We start from the raw sequence: 21191 nt of genomic DNA on the forward strand, positions 1-21191 counted from the left end.
TAGTCAGTCATTAGTCATAAAATTCCTTAGAAAATATTTATTTCAAAGTTTTTCACTAACGGCAACCAGATTGAAATTTAAAATGTGTATGTAAGATTCGATTTAAAAAAACTGTCCTGTCCTGAAGTCTGGGGTATTTTATTAGCTTACTAAATATATGAACACGACAGTATCAAAGCTGAAAACACATACATTTAAAATAGTCAGTAGCGAAGGAAGTCTCCAGTTTGCCACATATTTACTCAAAATTTCGATCGTTATGGTTAATAATCGGTTAATTTATTTTTATTTTAAAACGGGTGTCTCAGCTCACAGCATCATTGCAATCTTGAAAGCCATAAGAGTAACGAAAGCGGTTATCTAGACTTAGACTCAATAAAATTTCTCTCCACAGAGGTGTCAAATATATATACTATAATCTTACACATGCATCGTCATACACCAACAATAAAACAATTCAAAAAATGTTCGCAAAAGTCGCGTAATCTCTAACACCGAAAAAAATTATACGAAGGACAAAAAGAGACTAAACATCTGTATTGAGGCATGTTTCAAGGAAGTTCAGTTGGCGAGGTTAGGTAAGAAGATATGAAAATGTCAAACGGTTAGGTAGACAAAGAGGCAAACATAATTCCTAGTTAGATACAGTGAGTAAAAATAAGGCCATAATTACTCAACTTCCAATTTTTGATTCTCCCTGACAGAAAAAAAGTAAAAATGTGAAAATTTCAAGTCCTGTACCTTAAATTTTTTAAAAAATCTCAGCTGCATTTTTTTACCCCGCGCTAGGTAATTTTTTGCATGTAACATATTACATATAAAAAGAATTTACTATCTCTCAATTTTAGGCTCGTATTTTTCTAAATCTAATGGATGACAAAAAATGCATCTATAAATATATAAACAACGAATCACTGTCAAAATTTGATATTTGTTAAAAATTTATGAAAATTTTGGCCAAGATCCATGATCCACTTCTACCGCTTGTTGTTCTCACCTTGCAAATAGCGTGAAAAAATAGTATTGCAGAAAACCCTGCGCATATTGTCTTTAACTAACGTTTCAGCTTGTTTTTTCGTAAATTTGTATTTTAATTTGGATCATTTTGGATCACTCAGTCGATTCATTTATAACTGTTCTATTGCTATTTATTAAAATGAAAAAAAAATGTTTCTGTTGGTTGATGACGCATTTCTATAAATTTTTTATTCTTTTTCAAAAAATGCAAAATTAAAAAGAAATAAACAAAATTTTATTAACTTCTCTCTCAGACTTTCAGATCGTTTGTGGTTTTTGGTATTAAAATGATGCGACCTGGAATTTGAGCCGCCCATAATAATGAAAACTTCAATGAATTGAAGTTCAATATTACCTGCCACTCAGTTTATAATTGGACCACTGTGGAGTCGATCAAAACCCAAATTTCAAAGAAAAATAGTGAACAAACAGAAATATTTATTACATTTTGCCACAACAATAACTCAGAATCCGGTCTTAATTTAATGATTTTTTTTCCAATAAAATGGTAATAATCATTGAGCAAGGAAGAAGTCTGAATACGGCAAGTGCGCTTATTATCTAATGCCATAGTAACAACAAGCGAATGCTAAAATTGTGGGGATAGAGATCTGACTTGAGCATTTCCGGGACTAAATTATTGTTTAGCATTTGGAATTTGAATTCTGAAAACGGGTAGAAACTATTACCGAGGCTTGACAGCACCTTAATTCTAAAACGGGTTATCCTAACACTACGATTTCACACACCGGCCACAAACTCAGCCAAAACTTAATTGTCCATTCAACAACGGTGGCTCCGCTGAGAGAAAAAGTACCACGAACTTACGATATTCTATTCGGTTTCATATTTCAGCTGTTCAATACGGCGACGTTTAATATCCGGATCATCCACTTCGCCGGCGCTCGAAGGACTTTCTATGCTGTGATCCTCCATCTGCCTTTTTAGTTCTATGGTTGGATTACAATAAGCATTACCTCTGAAAAAACGAGTGACGACCGTTTTAAAAATACACCCAAAAATTTTGGAACAGGTAGAAAAACTCATGTTTAACGGCAGCCTTCAAATTTTATTGATAAATCCAATATAACAATTTTTTTAAATTTATGATGACTAATAAATTGTATTAATTGTGAATGGTCATTTAACAACTATATCTATTAGACATTTTGCTATTTAAGTATTGCTGTTACTTTTATGAATTTTTCATTTATTGATACTTCTGAGAACTATCGGCCGCATGGGTCTACGATGCACTTTTTAGGACCGTTTGTAGGTAGTTTGTTGCTCTCAACGAAGCAACTGCGTTGTTTCGTTGATCCGCATTTATTTTACCGTATTTCAATTTTCACTAATTTCATTTTAATAAATTGCACTAAGATTTTTTTAACTGCGTTTAATCCTTTTATTATAAACAATAAAAATTTCAACAAAAATAACTTATTTTGATAGTCGGGTTCCTTTAAAAAAAACTGTCCTGGAGCTATTTTATTTGCTAATTATTCGCTGAACAAAGCACTAACAAAACAGGTATATTTAAAATAATATTTTTGTCATTAGTTAACGAAATGGTTTGCAGTTTCAGACAAAATTTCGATACTGTCGGATAATAGTCAGTTAAGAAAATACTTTTGATTAATTATTTTGATTTTATATATAGCGTAATAAAAATTTTATCATAGCCGGTTGAAGTTAATATGATTAAAATCACTTCAACTATAGATAATATCTCAAAAATATCAGTGTATAAAATTATCAGTGTTGATTTAACTAATTCATTGCTCCTTGAGACTATTAGCCGGGTACAAGAATAAAATTAAAAAATAAGTAACAATTTCAATTTCTAATACTCAACGATATATTCTGTATTTGGTTCATCTAATTGCCACGTTATTGAACAAAAACTAAATAAATTATTTTTTAAACGACCACCTAATTTTTATCCTATCTTGCGTTTTGGTTAGTTTTGTCGTGTGATTTGTTTACGACATAAAGAAATACATTATGTAGTACCACTTTCATCGTCTCCACGTAAGAATGAGTTTTAGGGGCGTGGAGTTACGCTTACATTTATTTTGACTCTGAAAGCTTAGCTGGTCAGTCGACATTCACTTATAGGCATAAAGAAAAGATAGTTCCCATATGAAACGACTTACCCATATGGAGAATAATTTGCCGTTTGCACAATAACTGGCTGCGGTGAGAATGCTGCCGGCGACATAGAGCGCTCTTCAATCGACCCGACATGAAATTTTTCTGTAAAAAATTATTTTCCTTACGTTCAAAGATTTGCAGACACATGCTATGCACCAATACCACGGGTAGCGACCAAATATAGAAGAAGATATAAGCGACACACTAGCCTTAACATGTAGGTTGATTTAGACAGAGTAATTCTCCGTTGAATTAGGTGTACCACAAGGTAGCATATTGGGTCCCTTGTTGTATGCAATCTATACATTTAACTTTGTAAAGGCTTTAAATTATTGTAATTATCACCTATATGCTGACGACACGCAAAATACTTTCCTTTTCAATATCATGAACTTTTAATTTAAAGAAGAAGAAGATTTAAAGAACTTTCATAAAATTGAATCCGATCATCTACTGCAGCTAAATCCAACTAAGTCGTCGTTGTAGGTACATAATCTCAAAATAAAATGATCATAAAAATTAGTGACACTCCTATCCCATACTTGAATACTTCGAAAATTTTAGGTTTGATCTTGGATTCTAAAATGCGGTTCAAGGATCGATCACATTACAAACAAATTGAGAGTGGCATATGGGAATTTAAAGTTAATATAGTCATAGTCCAACTGTTACGTCCATCGTTCTGTCACAGTTCAACCATTGCTGTGGTGTGTACGCAACCTGCCTCAATGCTGCTGACCAGTATGGTATCCAGAAAATACAAAATTCATGTTTGCGGCTTGTTTATTGAGTTCGCCAACAGGATCATATTTGTCCATACTTGACTGTTTCGGGTTGGCTTAACAAGTGCAATATGTTTAGCTTACACCATGCTACATTCTATTTTAAATTAATTAAGTATGAATCTCCTGAATATGTTTTTAACAAAATCACTTTTTGTAGAGATGTTCATGACTTTAATCTAAGAAAAAAATTGTATTGAGTATACCACAACATCGAAAAGAAATGTTTAAAAGATCATTTTCTTATGGCATTGCTAATACAATAAATAATTTAAGTCATTTCGATTTAACAATATCAACCACAACTGTTAAAAACCGGTATAAAAAATATCTTCTTCGAACTCAATAACTTCTGTATCGGAACACCACTGTGCGGTTTACCCTTACTCCCTCCTTTCTCCTACAACTTATCTCTTTATTGAAAACTATATTTAATGATTATTATATATTAGCATTATAAACTCTGCGTAACAGATTTAATTTTGTTTATTTGATACTTTTTTCTTCTTGTTCTTAGGGTAATTTGATTTACATCAAATTGAGGCTTGAACAGTGTCTGACTTTGCTGGATATCTTAAGTTTTAGTAGACCTTTTGGCACAGAAATAAATGTATTTTTCTACTCCTGTCTATAAAATACTTAATTACACATCCATATAGCGTGCGGGAAGCGTCACTTTTCCACGTCAGTTCGTTTTCCACTGATCCGATCCGATTTGGGAGCAATCAGATATTTTCGGAGATATTTCCCACGCTTTCAATTGTGACGTTTGTCAATTCTGACGGGCATGCCAGTGAATGTATTCGGGTTGTTTTGCGAAAATGTAACCAAAAACTAACGGTCGTAGAAAAAGTGCAACACGTTCGGTAAACTTTTTCAAATGCCGTTTACCACACTTTTTGCATAATAGACTATTATTATTATTATTATTATTATAAAACAATTTTTATTTGAGAACAAAACAACAACTACTCCTTCACTAGTCAAGGAACAATAGACACTTCAGTTATGAAGACTTGTTTTGCATTCCTTGATAAAGGCTAGAAAATAAATTTCCTAATTATAGTTTAGTGTACATATTTGCCTTAATTCAACCTGTCATTAAATGAAGTGTGTGTTTTAAATGGGTACATAAATAAATGGAAAATTAAAAAATAAACAAACAACAACTACTCCTTCACCAGTCAAGGAACAAGAGACATAAACATTTATTTTTCTTCACTTTACCAATGCCAGAAAATAAATCCCATAGGTATGGTTAAGTGTACATATTTGCTTTAATTCAACCTCTCATTAAATGTAGTGTGCGCTTTGAATGAATAAATAAATAAATAGAAAATTAAAAAACAAACTAACCTTCTTTAAATTCGTGTTGCCCGTTGGAGGAAGGTCTCTCAATTTGTTCAACTATCCCTTGCTCTACGGTATGATGCTGTGGCAGCAAGAGACGGGCTTTGGTGGCCCCTACTAGCGCGGACATCTGCTGATGACCGATCATGCTACCAGAACCGGCAAAAACAGTCGATGTCGGGTTACCCGGACTGCCTGGAGCCGATTGGCTGACATCGACCACGTGTTCCATGGTCGGCGAACCCTCCCTCGACAACGATTCGGGCGTCATCATGTCTGACATGCTAATATGCGAGGGAGAGGCGGGCGCACTCCTGCAAGTGTTTTTTCTAGAGTGTGGTTGTTTTTTTTTAATCATTAAGCTACTCACAAATAATGCGCGTACTTTTAAAAAGTGTGTTTAATGGAAATTGAAAAAACAAGGCAGAAAACATTATGATTAATTATTGTAAATATAAATGAAATTCGATCATTCGCACCAATCTACCTCTACAATACTTTTTAGGGGCTAGGGGCTAGGGAACATCTAAGCTTCAGTTTGTTGCCTTATCCATATTTTTGAGTTCTCCTGGCTGGAATGTGACTAAAACTGCGTCACTCTCTCGTTTTTCCGTTTGCGTTCTTATTGTAGAGCAATAGCAGAAAAATTATCACAAAATTTATAATACAATATGGGTTAGGAACCTCAATGCTCTAGGGTTACAAAGCTCATACGACTTACACCTCGCAAATTGTCCATTTCATTAAAGTGGTTCTCTGATAAACGATTCTTTGCTGGATTTATTAAGTCATGTGTTAGTTGACCAAAATCAGGCACCCAAATTAGCCTAGAGTGACTTAGGAAGAATGACTATATTAGATAATACTGTGGCCTTAAGAACTGTAAAAATTGACGCGCCTCAGGAGGCAATGACATTTTTGGAGAGAAGGGATGAATTGAACACACGATCCTGCATTGTGCGCCATGTTCTTGCTGAACAGAGATCTCCACACACTTAACTCATTGTTCTAGAATGAAATCGTCCTAACCAAAACTAACGAAAATTGAAGAATGTTGAATGTCGTCGCTGGGCCTTATTGGTTGAAACCGCGATTTAAAAAGACCGCGCATTTGCCTTTCTCGACATTTTTTCATGTTGGCTTCAAAATTTCCTGTATTGTACTAATATAAATTTAGTAACTAATATGGGAACGTGGACCTCTAGAATCGTTGGTGGGATACATACCTACATAATTCAAAAAAAAAAAAATTAAAAACTTGACGAATTTGAATCATTAATGGTTCAAATGCTAAATGCAATTGCGAATAATTTTTATCATTAAATGGTATCTTTAAATTTTCATTAATTTTTTTGAAGACATTCATGTTACAATTGTAATTGGAACGACAGATTACAAACGTCAATCTAAACGTGAGACTTGTTTTAAAATTTTCAAATAAAGCGTTATATTAGGATACCGCTCCACTAAGCTGCTAATGTCCCATACCTAGAACTTAAACCAAAGGGTGCTCTGAAACATGACACCCCTCTCTGCCGCCTGCGCCTAAATGCTTGTTCAATCAGTTTCGTTTCAGATTGGGGATCGATTCTCCAAAAAGAGCCCTTCCCGGGTTCCTCTTGGCTTCTAGGAACCTGTTGAAAAATGGTTACAAAAACCCGGTACCGCTGAAATCATGAAACCACTCACCTTGATAAAGTACCTGTTGAGACTTAGGTTGTGCCTGATTGAGTTCTGCCAACCCTTGTCGGCTGTACGATAATAAGGGTAATTTTTAGTAATGTAACTATAGATTCCCGAGAGCGTCAGTTGCTTGTCGGGAGCGCTCGCTATTGCTTGTACTATTAACTGGGCGTAGGAAAATGGCGGTTTTGAATCGTCCTTGTTAGCATTGCTTGTGACGTAGCCGCCATCATTTATTAACACTGATGGTGCCTGGAAAATTTTACTACGATTACGGAAAAGAATTTGCATTCGGAAATTCATACTTCGGTACCATGTAAGAGCACCACCGAAATTTCTCTCTAATAATAGAGATACAAAATTCTCACAGTGTGACAAAATAATTAAATATTCTAGGTAAATCGTAGTTGCATCTAATAGTTTTTCATCGAAAACATATTTATATTTACCAATATAGTTCTGCCTTCTTTGTAATAATATCTAGTCTCCAGCAGACCTCAATTATCTAAGTATATGCCTAATGTCCAAATCATTATTTTTAAATAACAATAACAATTATTGAATAAATCTCTGATATAAAAATTACATAAAATTATTCTGGATTTTTAAATCCAGTACTCTATTGACACTAATGATAATTTGTGGCCTCTAAAATGTAATATTGACCAGGTTCGATTTTTGAAAGTATTATCAAGTATTAGTTAAAGTAGTATCTTTATGCTTCATAAAGATTCATGTGCGAAAATTTCGTACAAATATAAAAAAGGGTTATTACACTTGTAACAAAGGGTATTGAATTTATGAGACTTTACTTACTGAACCTCCATTGGAAGTAGAATGTCTATATTCAGGGCTATGACTCGGTTGAATGTGCTGGCCTTCATCCCTGTGGGAAACCTGCGCCGCCGCATATGCCGCGACCATTTGCAGATCAGCCTGAACATTCCGCTTACCATGGCTTATGCCATGTTGACCAGCTGCGTGGACAAAAAAGTGCAGTATCTCGAATTACATTGTTTAGAATTAAAAAAAGACTAAACCGAACTTGCAAATCCTAGTTAATTTCAAACTGCAAGACCATGCAAAATATGTTTTTTTAACTATTGAAATTCCTGTAGTTCATAGAGGTAGCGGGCGCCTTAGAGGTACCTACCTCTAGGACTAGCGGGACAGCTATTAGCCGCACTGATTGTCCCCGTAGGAGATGGAAAGGGGCTCCCAAATTCGCCTTCCGGAATATTAATGCGCAAAGGGTGGAGTGCTGAACTGTTTCCTCCCCCGCTTCTATCGCGCATGCGTACAGGCGACACCTCGCGTACTGTAGGAGCTACATCTCCTCCGTCATCGACCAAGGATTGAAACGACAATCGAATATTGGTGCTAGGGAATCGGAAAGTGCATCTGCAGATTTAAGAAAAAATACAATGCCACTCCTAAACGTAAATCATTTAAAATAAAATATAATACACGTTTGGAATTGCTATATCACAGACGCCAATGACCAATAGTACTAACAACAATTCTTTAACAGCACGCTTTCGTGTCAATAAAACACCCGGTAGGCGTTACATAACGTTAAATCGATACAAAAAAAGATCGAGTGCCATTCGGAGACAACACTGAATTGAAAAAATAGGTAGCAAAAGAATAGAAAGATTACCGGCGATCTTTGATGGGCCCGCGTGTAGCGCCTGAACTTTTGACCGGAGTTCATGGCCACGGTCTCTAAAATCAATGTTCACGACGTTCTTTTATAGGATAAAATAGCCTATTTATATTGCTAAAAGGCGAAATAGAACGAAATGGTTTCGGCGACACGGTGTATTAATGATTAGAATAAATAGGTGCCTAAGAATTTATTTTCGGACTAGACCCGCTGATCATAAAATAGGTACACAGCGAGGTACACATGCGGATTTTTCCAATACCATGTCAGTAACATAAGTATACTCAAACATTGCGCTGCTTACCAGCTTGTCATTAAGCAACGACCTTTAATATTTTTTATCATTATTTACGCAGAGTTTATAAACAATATTTATAAATAAGCAGTAACGTAGAAATATTCACATAAGAAACAACCCATACTAAATTTGCATCATGAATGAAATCAATAAGCAAAGATAAAAGTGCGTTAACGAGGGTCACAACCAAAGCGTAATTTTACACTATCAAATTTGATGTTAAATTACATATTAGCACCAAATTATTGAGCAACAAAAATTACACTCGAAAAAGAAGCATATTTATTTATCTAATAATTTGAAAGGGACTGTAACAATTTGGTGAATGCGCCGGCGCAACTTTTTTTTATTCTTACAGAGCCCATGTGACAAAATATTTACTTGGGCTTAGAGTGCACACTAATTTTGTAAAATGATGCGTATAACGCATTTAACGATTTATTTCTAATCTTATCTCATTTCAGGCAATATACGGCTGTCATTTAAGGCTTAAATAAATTTAAACAGGTACCACCTATACCTAGAACTGATTATTTCGATCTTACAAAGAAATTAGCTTTTATTCGAAAAACTATTTTAAACAAATTTGCAGGTTCAGATAATTCTAACTTTAAGTAAAACAAGAAAAAGACATGAATTTGGACCTAAATAACAAAGCACCACGTGGTCGCATGTAATTGTATTAAGGAATTTTTAGCCACTGGTGCTAGACATCGATAAACTGGTTATTTGTATTGGCCAGTAAGGGAACGAAATATGATCCTAGTGAACATGACATTTAAGAGCCAAAATCAACTCAGACACCGGATGACGTCAGAGGCTCAATAAATAGTTCAAAATATACTACGGATTTACGAGAGTATGTTTACGTTGCGTTCGGTAAAAAAATTATATAGTTTGAAAATCAAAAGGAAAAGGAATTTGATCTGAACAACACGTGATTAAGAACATGTGTAAATTAACCTCTCAAGGCCTACTGCGAAAAAACATTAATGAGCCAAAGAAATAAAATATCCAACACATTTGTTTACATAACATAAACCAAACTTACTCTTTGGGTAACCTAATTGGCGGAGCTCCTTTGCGCTGAAATACACCGTCCACAAAAACTCCATTCTTTCCGTTACAAGTCATATAAAAATATGGATAATCGTAAAAAACCTCTAAATGTCTACGAGAAATAAAACTCGAATGTCCCATATTTACATCAACATCACCACGTGAACTGTTTCTGCCGATAACTATGCGGTTTTGTCGAACTAAATATTCGAAATCTCTACCTTCAATACGCGCAATGACATCGCCCTTTTCATCAGGGCTCCACTGTACTTTAGATGGACTCGTAGGAGCCGATTTAAGAGCTAAAAGGGCCCATGCATCGCTTTCGGAAGTCCTTGCCGATTGCACCGACATTGCGCTTCAATTGCCACCACACGCAAATTTCGCGAATCACGCACCGACACTACCGCACTGTTTACCTACAAAATTCTCTAAAACGTGGGAGTCACCTGCGCTGCTGCGATGTATGTATTTTGCTTGCTCGATTTCATAACAACTCAGTCGGTACCCCAAATTGTTGATAAACACGTGAGACGAGTCGGCCGATAACCACTGAACAAGAAGCACTGACAGTCCAGAACAAACGATAAAACAAATTGAACTTAAAATTATATTTGGATGGTTTTCAGGGTCAGTTTTTAAAAAGCAATTAATTAGTACATTTAGTAAGAGTTTACAGAAGTGGTTCGGGAAATGTGAAGAGTAAGACAGAGAACGAAAAAGTGGCCCTTAGATCGGAAATTTGATCATACTTGAATTTGAACGAGCTAAAATTAAAAACACAAATTGGAGAACTTTGGATATCATAATTATCCACAACAAAAATAATAATTGTCATCATATATTTAATTTAGCGAATACACAAGTATAAAAAAGTATATGTTTTTTGTACAAGTCGGACACCATCATGTATTTTCTCAGGCGCAAAGACTGTCGCAATCGGACAAGTGACAATAACATATTACTAGCATGAGGCAAACATAATTTCTTCCACATTACTAACGCGGTTTTTCTCAAAAAGCAATTTATTTTTTCACTAAAAATATATTGTATATGTGTGACTACTTTACTAAACATTGTACATTTGGTGTATGCAACCAATAATGCACTAGCGAATTTTCTGGTTCATAAGGGATTTTGATCACTCATTAAAACAAATTGTTTTCCTCATAATTAAGCATAAAATACGTATCTTTTATACCATTTCATTAAAAAAAAAACCATAGTCACCACACGTGGCCAATGTTTTCTTCTCCTTGGAGTTGCAGTTACAGATTGGTGGAGAACATAATCGGCTGGTTCAGTAACTATTCGAAGCACGAATTATATGACCAAACTTACCAATTATAAGTGATAAATAATTAATTAAGAATGTTAGTTTATTATGAACTTTTTCTGTAAACATCCTATTATATTGATGTCACATGGTTATTTAGTAACGATGCCGGTTATGGCCAAATGGCTATTTGGTATTCAATTAATTGCGATTGTTTAAAATAGAAGAAGATATTATATCCTTTTGTTCAGTGTTTATAACCAAACCCCAAGAATTATGAGTCTATTATCAATAATCAAGATATAATTATTTAGATAAAAACTTCCATATAATTTGAAACGGATACGCTATCAGACAAAAATCTCGTCTTTGTGCTATTTGCTTTCACTTGAGAAGTGATCACAATGTCGGGGTATTTTTCTGATTTGTAATTAGAAAAATATTTGGAATGGAATTCCATTTTTTGTAGGTATCGAAGAAGACCCCCAATTCCTACAGATAGCTTTCGTGACCAAAGTATTCCCAAACCAATCGGCGGATTAAAAGCTGCATTTGAAAGGCGAACTCCCACAATAATAGGACCAGAAATTTCCATACAAAGTAATAATCACAGTAATGGCAATAGTGAGCAGCATTATAAAATTGAAGAGCAGCTACAACCCTCGACTTCTGAAGGTTTTAGAAATGATTCTTATGAACTGTCTGAGGATAATGGCACTCGTAGGTTCAAATCCCATTAAAAATAGGATGGAGATCATTCAATTGTAGATTTAACCAGTAGGATGATAGTTGAAGCAAGCTACATTTTTCTTTTAGAATATTCAACAAGGATTCATTCAATTCATAGACTGAAAACTCTGGACCAACCTGGTAGTAAATTGAAGCAACTTTATGAAGCTAGAACTGGCGGAGCAGCTAGAACTAGCACTCATCAAAACAACCAATCAGGTATTTAGTTTGTAACTTTATATTTTAATTTTTAAATATGTTATTGTTAGGCTTAATGTTGGAAAGACATGCAGATTTAATTGTTTCCAAAATGGAACAGGATGAAGCTCTAATGGAAGACTCTCCGACCTCTGAACAACTCAGAAGGTTAGTCTCCATTGCACAACTCTTTCATTTTGCAAATTTGTCTTCAAAATCGAATGACAATTTTTTTGTATTGTTTATAGAATTGCTCTAAGAGACATGCCCCAAAGTCTTACCATCAAGAGAAGTGTGAAAGTGAAATTATCCATTTCTGTTAGCCAAAAATCAAAGAGAAAACCATTGGGTTGTTACAAAATGTTGAAATATCGCTGGGGCATGGGTTTTGAAAAGGTATACCTAGATATTTGTTTTAGTATATGCTACTCCTATCTTGATTTTAGTTTAAATCAAATATCAAAGATTTAATGCATTCCTTTGAGCTTTGGTATGGATTGCTGAAACGAATTGAAGGAAACTTTGGAACCGGGGTGGCCTCATTTTTTAAAATATTAAGAGTGTTGTTTTTGGTGAATTTTGTAATTGCTCTTATTTCTTTGACATTCATTGTAGCCCCAAAAGTATTTACTGGAGTGAGCAACCCTGAAAAATTCACCTGGTCCAATTTGGAAGATGTATTTACTGGTCAGGTAATATCAGTGAGATCCGCTTCTGATTTGTTTGCGGGGATCGAAAGTGCATGCTATCATATTTTCGTTTTGTTTTTAGGGATACTTGCGCAATACAATTCTGTATTATGGTTTTTACACAAACGAAAGAATACCCACGTTTTCAACATTGACCTACAGCATGAGCCATGCATATTTTTTTACTATGGCGGTGATTTATTTGATTTCATTTGTCTTTTTTGGTGTTAGGTTTGTTTCATTTTCTTTATTTTTTTTCTCAGCTTTACACCTTGACAAAACATTACTAACACAATATCATCAACAACTAGTTACCTCAATTTATTCTGATATTGGTGATTGGTTATGTGACTAACCTGCTAGACATTAGTTAAATGAGAAGAGACAGCCTTTGTCGACAGGGGAAGCATTACCAATCTTCGTCTCCACTTTTCTGAACTCTTTGAGAACATAGTAAAGCCTGTAATGTGTATCACATATTCAATTTTCAGAAAGAGTAAAAACAGATTTTACAGTTACTGGGTAGCTATAAATATGCAAATTTGAGCCCAGAACAATGTTGCGTTCGAATATTATTTCTTATTTTTTCTACAGGATGTTATTTCATAAATATCTGAACAGTTGAAAAATGTTTGTGTGAAATTTTGGACATTTATTTAATAATACTCTGTATATGGCGCATGTATTTTACAAGGAAATTTATTCATGATAATGTCAAATGGAAAAAAAAATCAAGACCAATGAACTTAATTAATATGTACCTAATAAATTAAATTTATTAATAATGAAATTAATAAAATCAAGCATTGCAAAAATTATATAAAAACATTAAATCTTAGTAGAAATGGTAAAAAGTTATTAGAAGCTTTATTTGTATTTTTGTTTTTTCTGTGCAGTTTAGGAAATAATGCCGATTTGTGAACATAAATTGAAACCTGCAGCTTTTTTTATATGAGAAAAGATAAAAGTGAAAGTTTGCCACCCTGTATCTCAAAATTGAAGCGTTTTAGACGACACGTTTATAGTAAGCAACCTTAGATTAAAAAACAGTTGAGAAATCTTCTTGAGAAATATTGGACATTTATTTAATAACACCCTGATATTGCGCATATATTTTGCAATGAAATTTGTTAGTCATAATAACGTCAAAGGGAAGAAACCACTGATGGGTTTTATTTTCATGACTTAAACTGATTTTATATTATAATATATTCCTGAAGCATTATTTATTTATTATTAGCACTGATGTTTTAGGAACTTTAATACATTGCCCTATTTGAACAAACCAGAGAGTAATTAAATTATTGATTAAATTAATAAACTCAGGGAGTTCTTTTTTGTTACTATTAATGTTCAGTTGTTTGGTAGTAGCAATTGATTTGTAGTTTTCTATCATAATGTTGCTTTATCTTCAATAATATCGGAAAATTGGTTTTTCTTTTAGCGCGGCAAAAGCGTATAGGAGAAGTTTTATTGAAACCGAAGGAGGTTTAAAAAACGTTTACGCAAATAAAATTTTCTGCGGTTGGGATTACAATATTGCGACGGCTGATGCAGCAAAATTGAAATCGCGGGCAATTTTTAACGAATTACGGGTAATCAAGTGAACCGAGAACTGATACAACGACCGGATTTGCTCTTTTTTCTAGGAACTCTTGTCCGAGTTTGCTTTCACTAGGAACAAGGAATCTTGCTACTCAAGGTTCTTAACGCGAACCACTCAATTTTTTTCGCATATTTTGGTAATTGGATTGTTAGGCGCATTCGGATATTTCACTTGGATGTTGCTAGAAAAGGTATCTGATGATGAAAAACAGCTCATTGTTATCATTATCCCGATTTTTGTGAATCTTGTAATGACGTTCTTGCCTATGGTCTTTAGCGTGATTGTAAGGTGCGTGTTTCACATTTTCACATTTCACATCTATTTACTGCTGTTTATAGATATGAAGGTTACAAAAGCCCCAAGATAATGTTAAATTTAACATTAACTAGAACGTTTATATTAGCTGCAGTAATGGTTGGCGTATTAGTCAGCTTTTGGCTTCAAAAACCTTTAAATGTAAGTTAATGCGTTCACAATAAAGTTTGAATTTACAGAATTTTCTGCAGGAATGTTGGGAGACCTCCCTGGGTGAAGAGATTTATAGAATAATTATATTTGATTTCATTGTGTCTGTAGTATGCGCCGCCCTTTTTGACATCTTGTTATTTGGAATATATAAGTGAGTAATATTGCCTAAATCGCGACAGTTTAATCCCCTAGATTGCAAATATCATGGCAAAAAAATATAACTTTTTATTCATTACGCTTTCTAAGAACTATAATCATTTTTTCTATCTATCATCAGTTTATCGAACATTTTGTGTAGGGAATGGCCCAGTTTTCTGAGTTTCATAATTTACTTTAGTATTTTAATTTTGTTTATTGAATTTCTTGTTGGGACTCGATACACGAAAATAACTATATTTTTTTGCCGCGTCAATTTGTTTCCAAGGCATAAATTACAACATTACAGTGTCTACTTGGCCTAGCTTTAAAAAAATCTGTATGTGCCAGGCCCTAAATTAACTAATTTATTAATGTAGGAGCTAAAATTAGAAGATTTAAAAAAAAACAACCAAAACTATACCGAGTAAATATGGAAGACATCTCAAATATAGTTTAATACTTTAATTTCTTTTATGTAGATAGAAAACATTATAAAATTTGGTCCTAACTATATTATTGTCTGTTGATTAATCTTTTGCAACTATTTCTATGATTTAACTTTTTTTTTGGTTATTTAATTTAAGTCTCAATTAGCCAATCCAAATACATTGAAAAATCATGTAATATGGTATCTACCCCTGATATTTATAGGACCCTTCTCGGAAGACGAGCGGAAATTGATTTTCAACCATTGGCCCTTACACTATATTAGTATATGTGGTGTTATTGAAATGACATTATATACTTTAAAGAATGAATTTTAGTGACAAGGAGTCTTTGGTAAAAATACTCGTTATAATGGTTGACCTTTTCTTAAGCTCAGAGAATAAAATATTCATATTGTATCAGGCTGGGGGCCTTGATGTATTCATTAAATTATATGATGTTATTTCATAGGCGGCATACCCAATTTTAGGAATTAAAATCACTTTAGTGACATTTACCCTCTCAGAAATTAATCTATCAGTGTTAATTATTTTTAGATTAACTCGCTCGCATTATTTAGAATTTGACATAGCCAGAAACACTATGCAGATAATCTACAACCAAACTCTTTTCTGGGTGGGACTTTTATTCTCACCATTGTTGCCCGTTGTGGTAGTGATAAAATTGTTCTTGACTTGGTATATTAGAGTGTCGGTTGTGTTGTTCTTGTGCAAAGCTTCCTCGAAGTCGTGGAGGGCCGCACAGACCTCGACTTGGTTCCTCGTTATGACGTTTTTGAGTTTGCTATTCGTCGGATCCTTAATTGGATTTATAATATCGTCGTAAGGTTCCAGCACATTTAATATTTTTCTTGATCTTGATTGACTAATTTTAGGATTAAAGTTTCACCAAACTGCGGCCCATTTACCAACTACCAGTATATGTACGAAATTGTTACATTGGGCGTTCTCAAACTGAAGGAAAATAGTACCATTTGGAATATTATTTTGTATTTTACCAAACCTGGCGTTATTGCGTTGATTCTTATTGGACTATGGTATGGTTGATTTTATTATTTTTTTACTTAACTTTTTTTTCCAAATCGTAGCTCCAAAGTGTACTATGTGAGGGCCAAAGCTCAAGCCCAGAAAGAAATCGTCGCCCAATGTAGGAACATGCTAATTTGGTCTGCAAAAGATAAAGAGTTTTGGATTAACCGCATTTCTTTGCTCACAAATGGTCGTAAGTTTTTTTCAAACCTGCTAGCGTTGTTGATTTTTTTTTTGCTTTTTTGTTAGAGTGGCAATACAAATTAAATCAAGCTGAAGCGGTTGATCCTCAATTGAGGAGACCAGATCTTAAAAAAAAAACAGGTTCGTAACAGTGGTAGCATGGCTGAACCTAACACACATAGTTCGAGCGCTTGTATTTCTAGGATTCACTAGTTACTGGTTGTCTTTCCCAGTCCGTCAGGGAGGGGGGAGTCAGGGAGGGAATTATATTTTTATTGATATTGATTTTAAGTAAGCGGAATGCCGTATATCCATTATTTTTCGTTTATACTTCAAAATATATAAAAATGTTTTGGATAGTCGTATTTAGGGGGTAAGAAATGGTACCAAGAAAATTAGTTTGTCTATCTGAAATCCACTAAATGTAAGTCGTTATTTTTAACTATAGTGGTCTTAAGAATACGTTTCTTTTAATGGATCCAGATAAGCACATTAATAAAAAACAACGATGAATAAAGAGCTGCGGTAACTGTTTCACAAATGAAAGTGGTATATAGGAAAGTTATTCATGTTACAGTAATAATTAACAACATTTTTATAGTAATATTTTTACGACATAATCCGGTATTTAACTTTGGTGAATTTTTATGGAGGTCTAACCGCAGGCCTACCTTGCTTGGGTTTCTCTTTGTACTTCGGTACTTCGTGTATACAAATGCTGGAACCTGACGGATTTGTGCAGAGTTTTATTTGTGGGATTCCTCGTCCATTCAGTGCAAAATCCATTCTTACTTTAAAATGTTTATTATAAATATAAATGAAGGAGCAAATTTCGCTATAAAACAATGTTAGAATATTTATAAAAAAAAGTTATTCTACATCAAAATAATCACTATCGTCACTGGACTCGTCGCCCATATTAATAATTAATTTTGGCACTAGTCGACTTCTGTAAACATTTTGTTCTTCGATGACATGTTATACACATTTTTTCCAACTAGAAGCATATATTTTTTCTACTTCACTTCTAATAAATTCTATTTCCCCGGAACCAAGTTTCGGCGAGGTGTTGTTTCTTCTTAAACTGGGTTTCAGCTGTTCCTGTATCAGTTCTATGGTGGAAGACGGACAACTTTGAATCCCCGTTGCATGGCCAACTTGTAAACATTATATTTAAGTACTTCCAATAATTGTTTCTTTGTGTAGGAATTTTTAAAGCACATATCATTTTCAAGCAAACAATTTTAAATGACTTGTTTAGTCGATGATGAATTCGGCATTTTTCCTGCTTGTGCAGAATGGTAGCTGGCGTTGTCCATCACGACATCACGACAACACTGTTTGGTGGAATATTGGGGTAATTTTTCAGAGAAGGTCTCATCTAAATATATGATGGCGGCGTTGTTAGCACGAATTTCTTGGATTTCTCTCAAATATCAAAACTTGTCTCTTATTGATGGTTTAAAAACCAATTCTTCGTACGATTGCACGCAGAGTCTCTTGGCAACAGTCCATATTCAAGACACTACGCAACTCTTCATGTAAAGTTTTAATTGTTAAAACAATATTCTTCTGATACGCGTTATATATCATCAACCGTCTTACTATTCCTGAGTGGTGCATCTTAGGTAGACTTTTTGGGACCCCGTAATCTTTCCGCGTTTTTTTTTCTTGGACACTATTCACAACTATGTCACGTACTGTGGAATACGGTGTTTTAGTTATCTCAGGCGTTAATTTTATGGCTCCACTTTTCAAAGATGTTGATTTCAGAAACAGAAACACATTTAAAATTATAATTTTGGCAGCAACCGGCAAATGCGTTCGAGTCTTTGATCCATTTGAATTTGACGGATGTTCATCATCAACGATAATTACGTAATCGACCACAATCTCAACTTTTTCGTCGCTGGACATCGAAAGTGGCCAACAAAATTGAAAAATGTTAGTATTTTGTAAGAAATAAATTGCAATAACATATATATAGTACCTCAATAAAAATGAAACACTAAGTCTTGAAAAACAATTGAATAGCAGTAAGTTGGTAATTACTAATTACAAATACAAGACGGAATTGAAATAACTCCAAAGCTTCGACGGCTAAGAAAATACTGTTTCATAAAACTGACGGCATACTCCCACAAAACAACCAATATCAAACTGGGAAAACATCCATTATAAATAAATAAATATTTTAGAGTCATTATGTGAAACTCTTAAATTGGAAATCAGTTTAAGCTTTCTAATGTGTTTGTAATATAGGAGATCAACCTAATCAACTTGAAATCGAGCTACCTTAAGTAGGGATTGTTTTACAAAGATTTATAAAAAGCACACTAATATGAATTCATATAACAGTTTAATAAAAGAAAATTTCACTACTCTTGAAATACAACAGTCCGCACGGCACAGTTCTTGTCGGCTAACACCTTAAATACGGCCCTGGCTTGCGGTGCACGTGCTGAAAATAATGGTCCCTTCCGCTTTACAGCAGGCGGGTCTTAAACTCATCCCGAAGTCAAATCCATAAAATGTTCTAAAAACGGTATATCATTTGGAGAACTCTACAAAGGTTTATTAGTAAAAAAAACATATTTCATAGGCATTTTATTTTTTTCGCGATATACGTAATTAATTTTGTTAATAACTTTAAAATTGTAGTTTTTTAGGGTAAAATATTTGCTTACTCTTAAATATAATCTCAAAATACTTTTAAATATATGCATACTCTTAAATGCAATCTCAAAATAATTTTTGAAAATATTGGGATGGATGTTTAAAAATGCAGCTTCGAATAGCATAAATATGACCTGACTTTCACTAGTTGTTAATTGAATTGAAGTCGAGCCACTGTGCACACTGATTCTCTTCTGGAAAAGCGGGCCTAAGGCAATGCGCTTAATGGTCAGCGCGAACCGTTTCCATCAGTAAAGTGTCCGAGCTATGTGTTAGGTTAAGCTGTGGTGGTACTCTAAGGAACATCTTTCCTTCAAGCAAAATTTTTAGGTACAGCTGCGGATGATTTGCACGGAATTTAACGCGCTGACAAATTTAAGAAGTAAGCCAAACTTGCCTTGTGTCAATTGTAACTAACAGTATTTTATGAAGTGTTCACTGACTTTCCGTAGGGACATCGCAGCGTTTGTTGCCTCGATCTGGCATTCAAAACGGCTGTGTTATATTTTTTTATTGCTATATATTGATCATAAATAAATATGTAATTTATTTGATAAAAACTCTATTAATCATCAAGTTGACATAAAGCCGCCACGCCTCTGTTAATCCAGTGTTTCTCATCCATGTCGCTATTGAAAGCAGTATACATGACGAAATTTGTTGAGTGACCTGTCGTGGATAATACACCCCTCCTGGCACTAGTCTTGTAGACGGGGCAGTGATAGCAGGGCGACGGTACAAAATCCGCTTTTTTGGCCGGCCTCAGCCACATGATTGGCACTATTTCGAATAAAATTTTCGGAAAAGATTCCGCTAGTACGTTGCGACGTCGATCCCATCTGGCCGCTTCCAAAAATAATCCCTGTCATCAAAAATTAGCGTAAAACGCAGTGGAAATAAATTTTCTGAATATTTGAATATAGCGGTCACACTTACATCGATAAGAACGGTGAACTCTTGGATATCCTTCATTTGCTGCGTCCATTTACAACGATAGATATTTTTTGTGACCAGTTAGAAATATATGGAGGTAATAAATTTGATAATTAAAAGAAAATAATGAATGTATTGTGAAAACGAAAAATTTTCTTCATTCAAAATCTGTACCTTACAATATACTCCTACTACGGCAGATTTTTCCATGTCCAGTTCGTATTCCGTGACATAAAATTCAAAGTGAATCCAATCTATTGGCAGTTTCTTCTGCCGGGCGTAGTTTTGCAGAACTCCGGTTAAAAACGATTGAGTGAAATAAAATCCGGATATCCAGAAAACGTTTGGCACACCGTTGTTAATCCAGTCTTGGAAAAATTTGAGTCTGCAATATAAAAATAATGCCAAACGTAGTAGGAATACGGCCGTTCTTGAACCTCCGTTTGCCGGAGGCGATCTTGTTATATCAGAACAGAGATATTGGTCGCATTCAGCGGACGTAACAAAGTCCCGATTTATACAGCTGTGGCGGAAACGTCCGGTGCATCATGCACTACAAATCCAACATGTTGTGGGGTGGACGCCATTTTTAGTAGCGAGTTTATTTTTGCTAGGTAGCGTTAGCGAAGCGATTGGTATTGGCAGAATTTGGTCTCGAAAGAGAATTTTGGTCAGGGTGTGTTGGACAGTGGTGGTGAGTACAAAATTCCAACATAATAAGTTTATGTTATTTGTTATTATTCATATTTACAAAATTTACAACAAAATTTTTTTTCAAGGTCCCAACGGGAAAGTTTTCTCGAAAACCCCA

At 34.4% G+C, this 21191-nt stretch overlaps 3 protein-coding genes across 3 annotated transcripts in view; 1 reads left to right on the forward strand and 2 right to left on the reverse strand.

Annotated features, from left to right (window-relative positions):
• Window positions 1-333: 333 nt before the first annotated feature.
• Window positions 334-10729, reverse strand: LOC132699623 (forkhead box protein K1). The gene is made up of 8 exons (XM_060666443.1): window positions 10002-10729; window positions 8140-8387; window positions 7803-7963; window positions 6993-7238; window positions 6792-6937; window positions 5310-5617; window positions 3174-3273; window positions 334-1996 (listed from the first exon to the last, which is right to left on the reverse strand). The coding sequence occupies exons 1-8, from the start codon at window positions 10361-10363 to the stop codon at window positions 1852-1854; spliced, it is 1716 nt and encodes a 571-aa protein (XP_060522426.1). The 5' UTR covers window positions 10364-10729; the 3' UTR covers window positions 334-1851.
• Window positions 10730-11543: 814 nt separating this feature from the next.
• LOC132699406 (transmembrane channel-like protein 7) lies at window positions 11544-19955 on the forward strand. The gene is made up of 16 exons (XM_060666084.1): window positions 11544-11697; window positions 11755-12005; window positions 12102-12233; window positions 12284-12380; window positions 12461-12608; window positions 12659-12904; window positions 12984-13132; window positions 14346-14496; window positions 14551-14795; window positions 14846-14963; window positions 15014-15126; window positions 16097-16381; window positions 16435-16596; window positions 16648-16781; window positions 16838-16912; window positions 19778-19955. Exons 1-16 carry the CDS (start codon window positions 11690-11692, stop codon window positions 19807-19809), a joined length of 2346 nt encoding a protein of 781 aa, XP_060522067.1. The 5' UTR covers window positions 11544-11689; the 3' UTR covers window positions 19810-19955.
• A 40-nt stretch (window positions 19956-19995) lies between these two features.
• The window catches only part of LOC132699678 (dynein axonemal heavy chain 3), a 54684-nt gene continuing 53488 nt past the window's right edge, over window positions 19996-21191 (reverse strand). Inside the window, exons 51-52 of the mRNA XM_060666526.1 lie at window positions 20555-20765; window positions 19996-20309 (exon numbers count right to left, since the gene is read on the reverse strand). Coding sequence (XP_060522509.1) covers window positions 20013-20309; window positions 20555-20765 — 508 coding nt within the window. The 3' untranslated portion in view covers window positions 19996-20012. The remainder of the gene's footprint in view (window positions 20310-20554; window positions 20766-21191) is intronic.

This window comes from Cylas formicarius, unplaced genomic scaffold (assembly GCF_029955315.1).
Source record: "Cylas formicarius isolate icCylForm1 unplaced genomic scaffold, icCylForm1.1 PGA_scaffold_3__17_contigs__length_32017465, whole genome shotgun sequence".
Taxonomy (NCBI): Eukaryota; Metazoa; Arthropoda; class Insecta; order Coleoptera; family Brentidae; genus Cylas; species Cylas formicarius.

Excerpts from the sequence above, each read along its gene's own strand:
- LOC132699623 (XM_060666443.1), bottom strand. The coding sequence starts at position 10,363 with ATGTCGGTGCAATCGGCAAGGACTTCCGAAAGCGATGCATGGGCCCTT. Across the intron at positions 7,239-7,802 it reads CTACTTCCAATGGAGGTTCA|GCACCATCAGTGTTAATAAA; the intron begins GTAAGTAAAGTC and ends AAAATTTTCCAG. Across the intron at positions 3,274-5,309 it reads GCAACACGAATTTAAAGAAG|AAAAATTTCATGTCGGGTCG; the intron begins GTTAGTTTGTTT and ends AATTTTTTACAG.
- LOC132699406 (XM_060666084.1), top strand. Across the intron at positions 12,381-12,460 it reads ACCTCTGAACAACTCAGAAG|AATTGCTCTAAGAGACATGC; the intron begins GTTAGTCTCCAT and ends TATTGTTTATAG. Across the intron at positions 12,905-12,983 it reads AAGATGTATTTACTGGTCAG|GGATACTTGCGCAATACAAT; the intron begins GTAATATCAGTG and ends TTTTGTTTTTAG.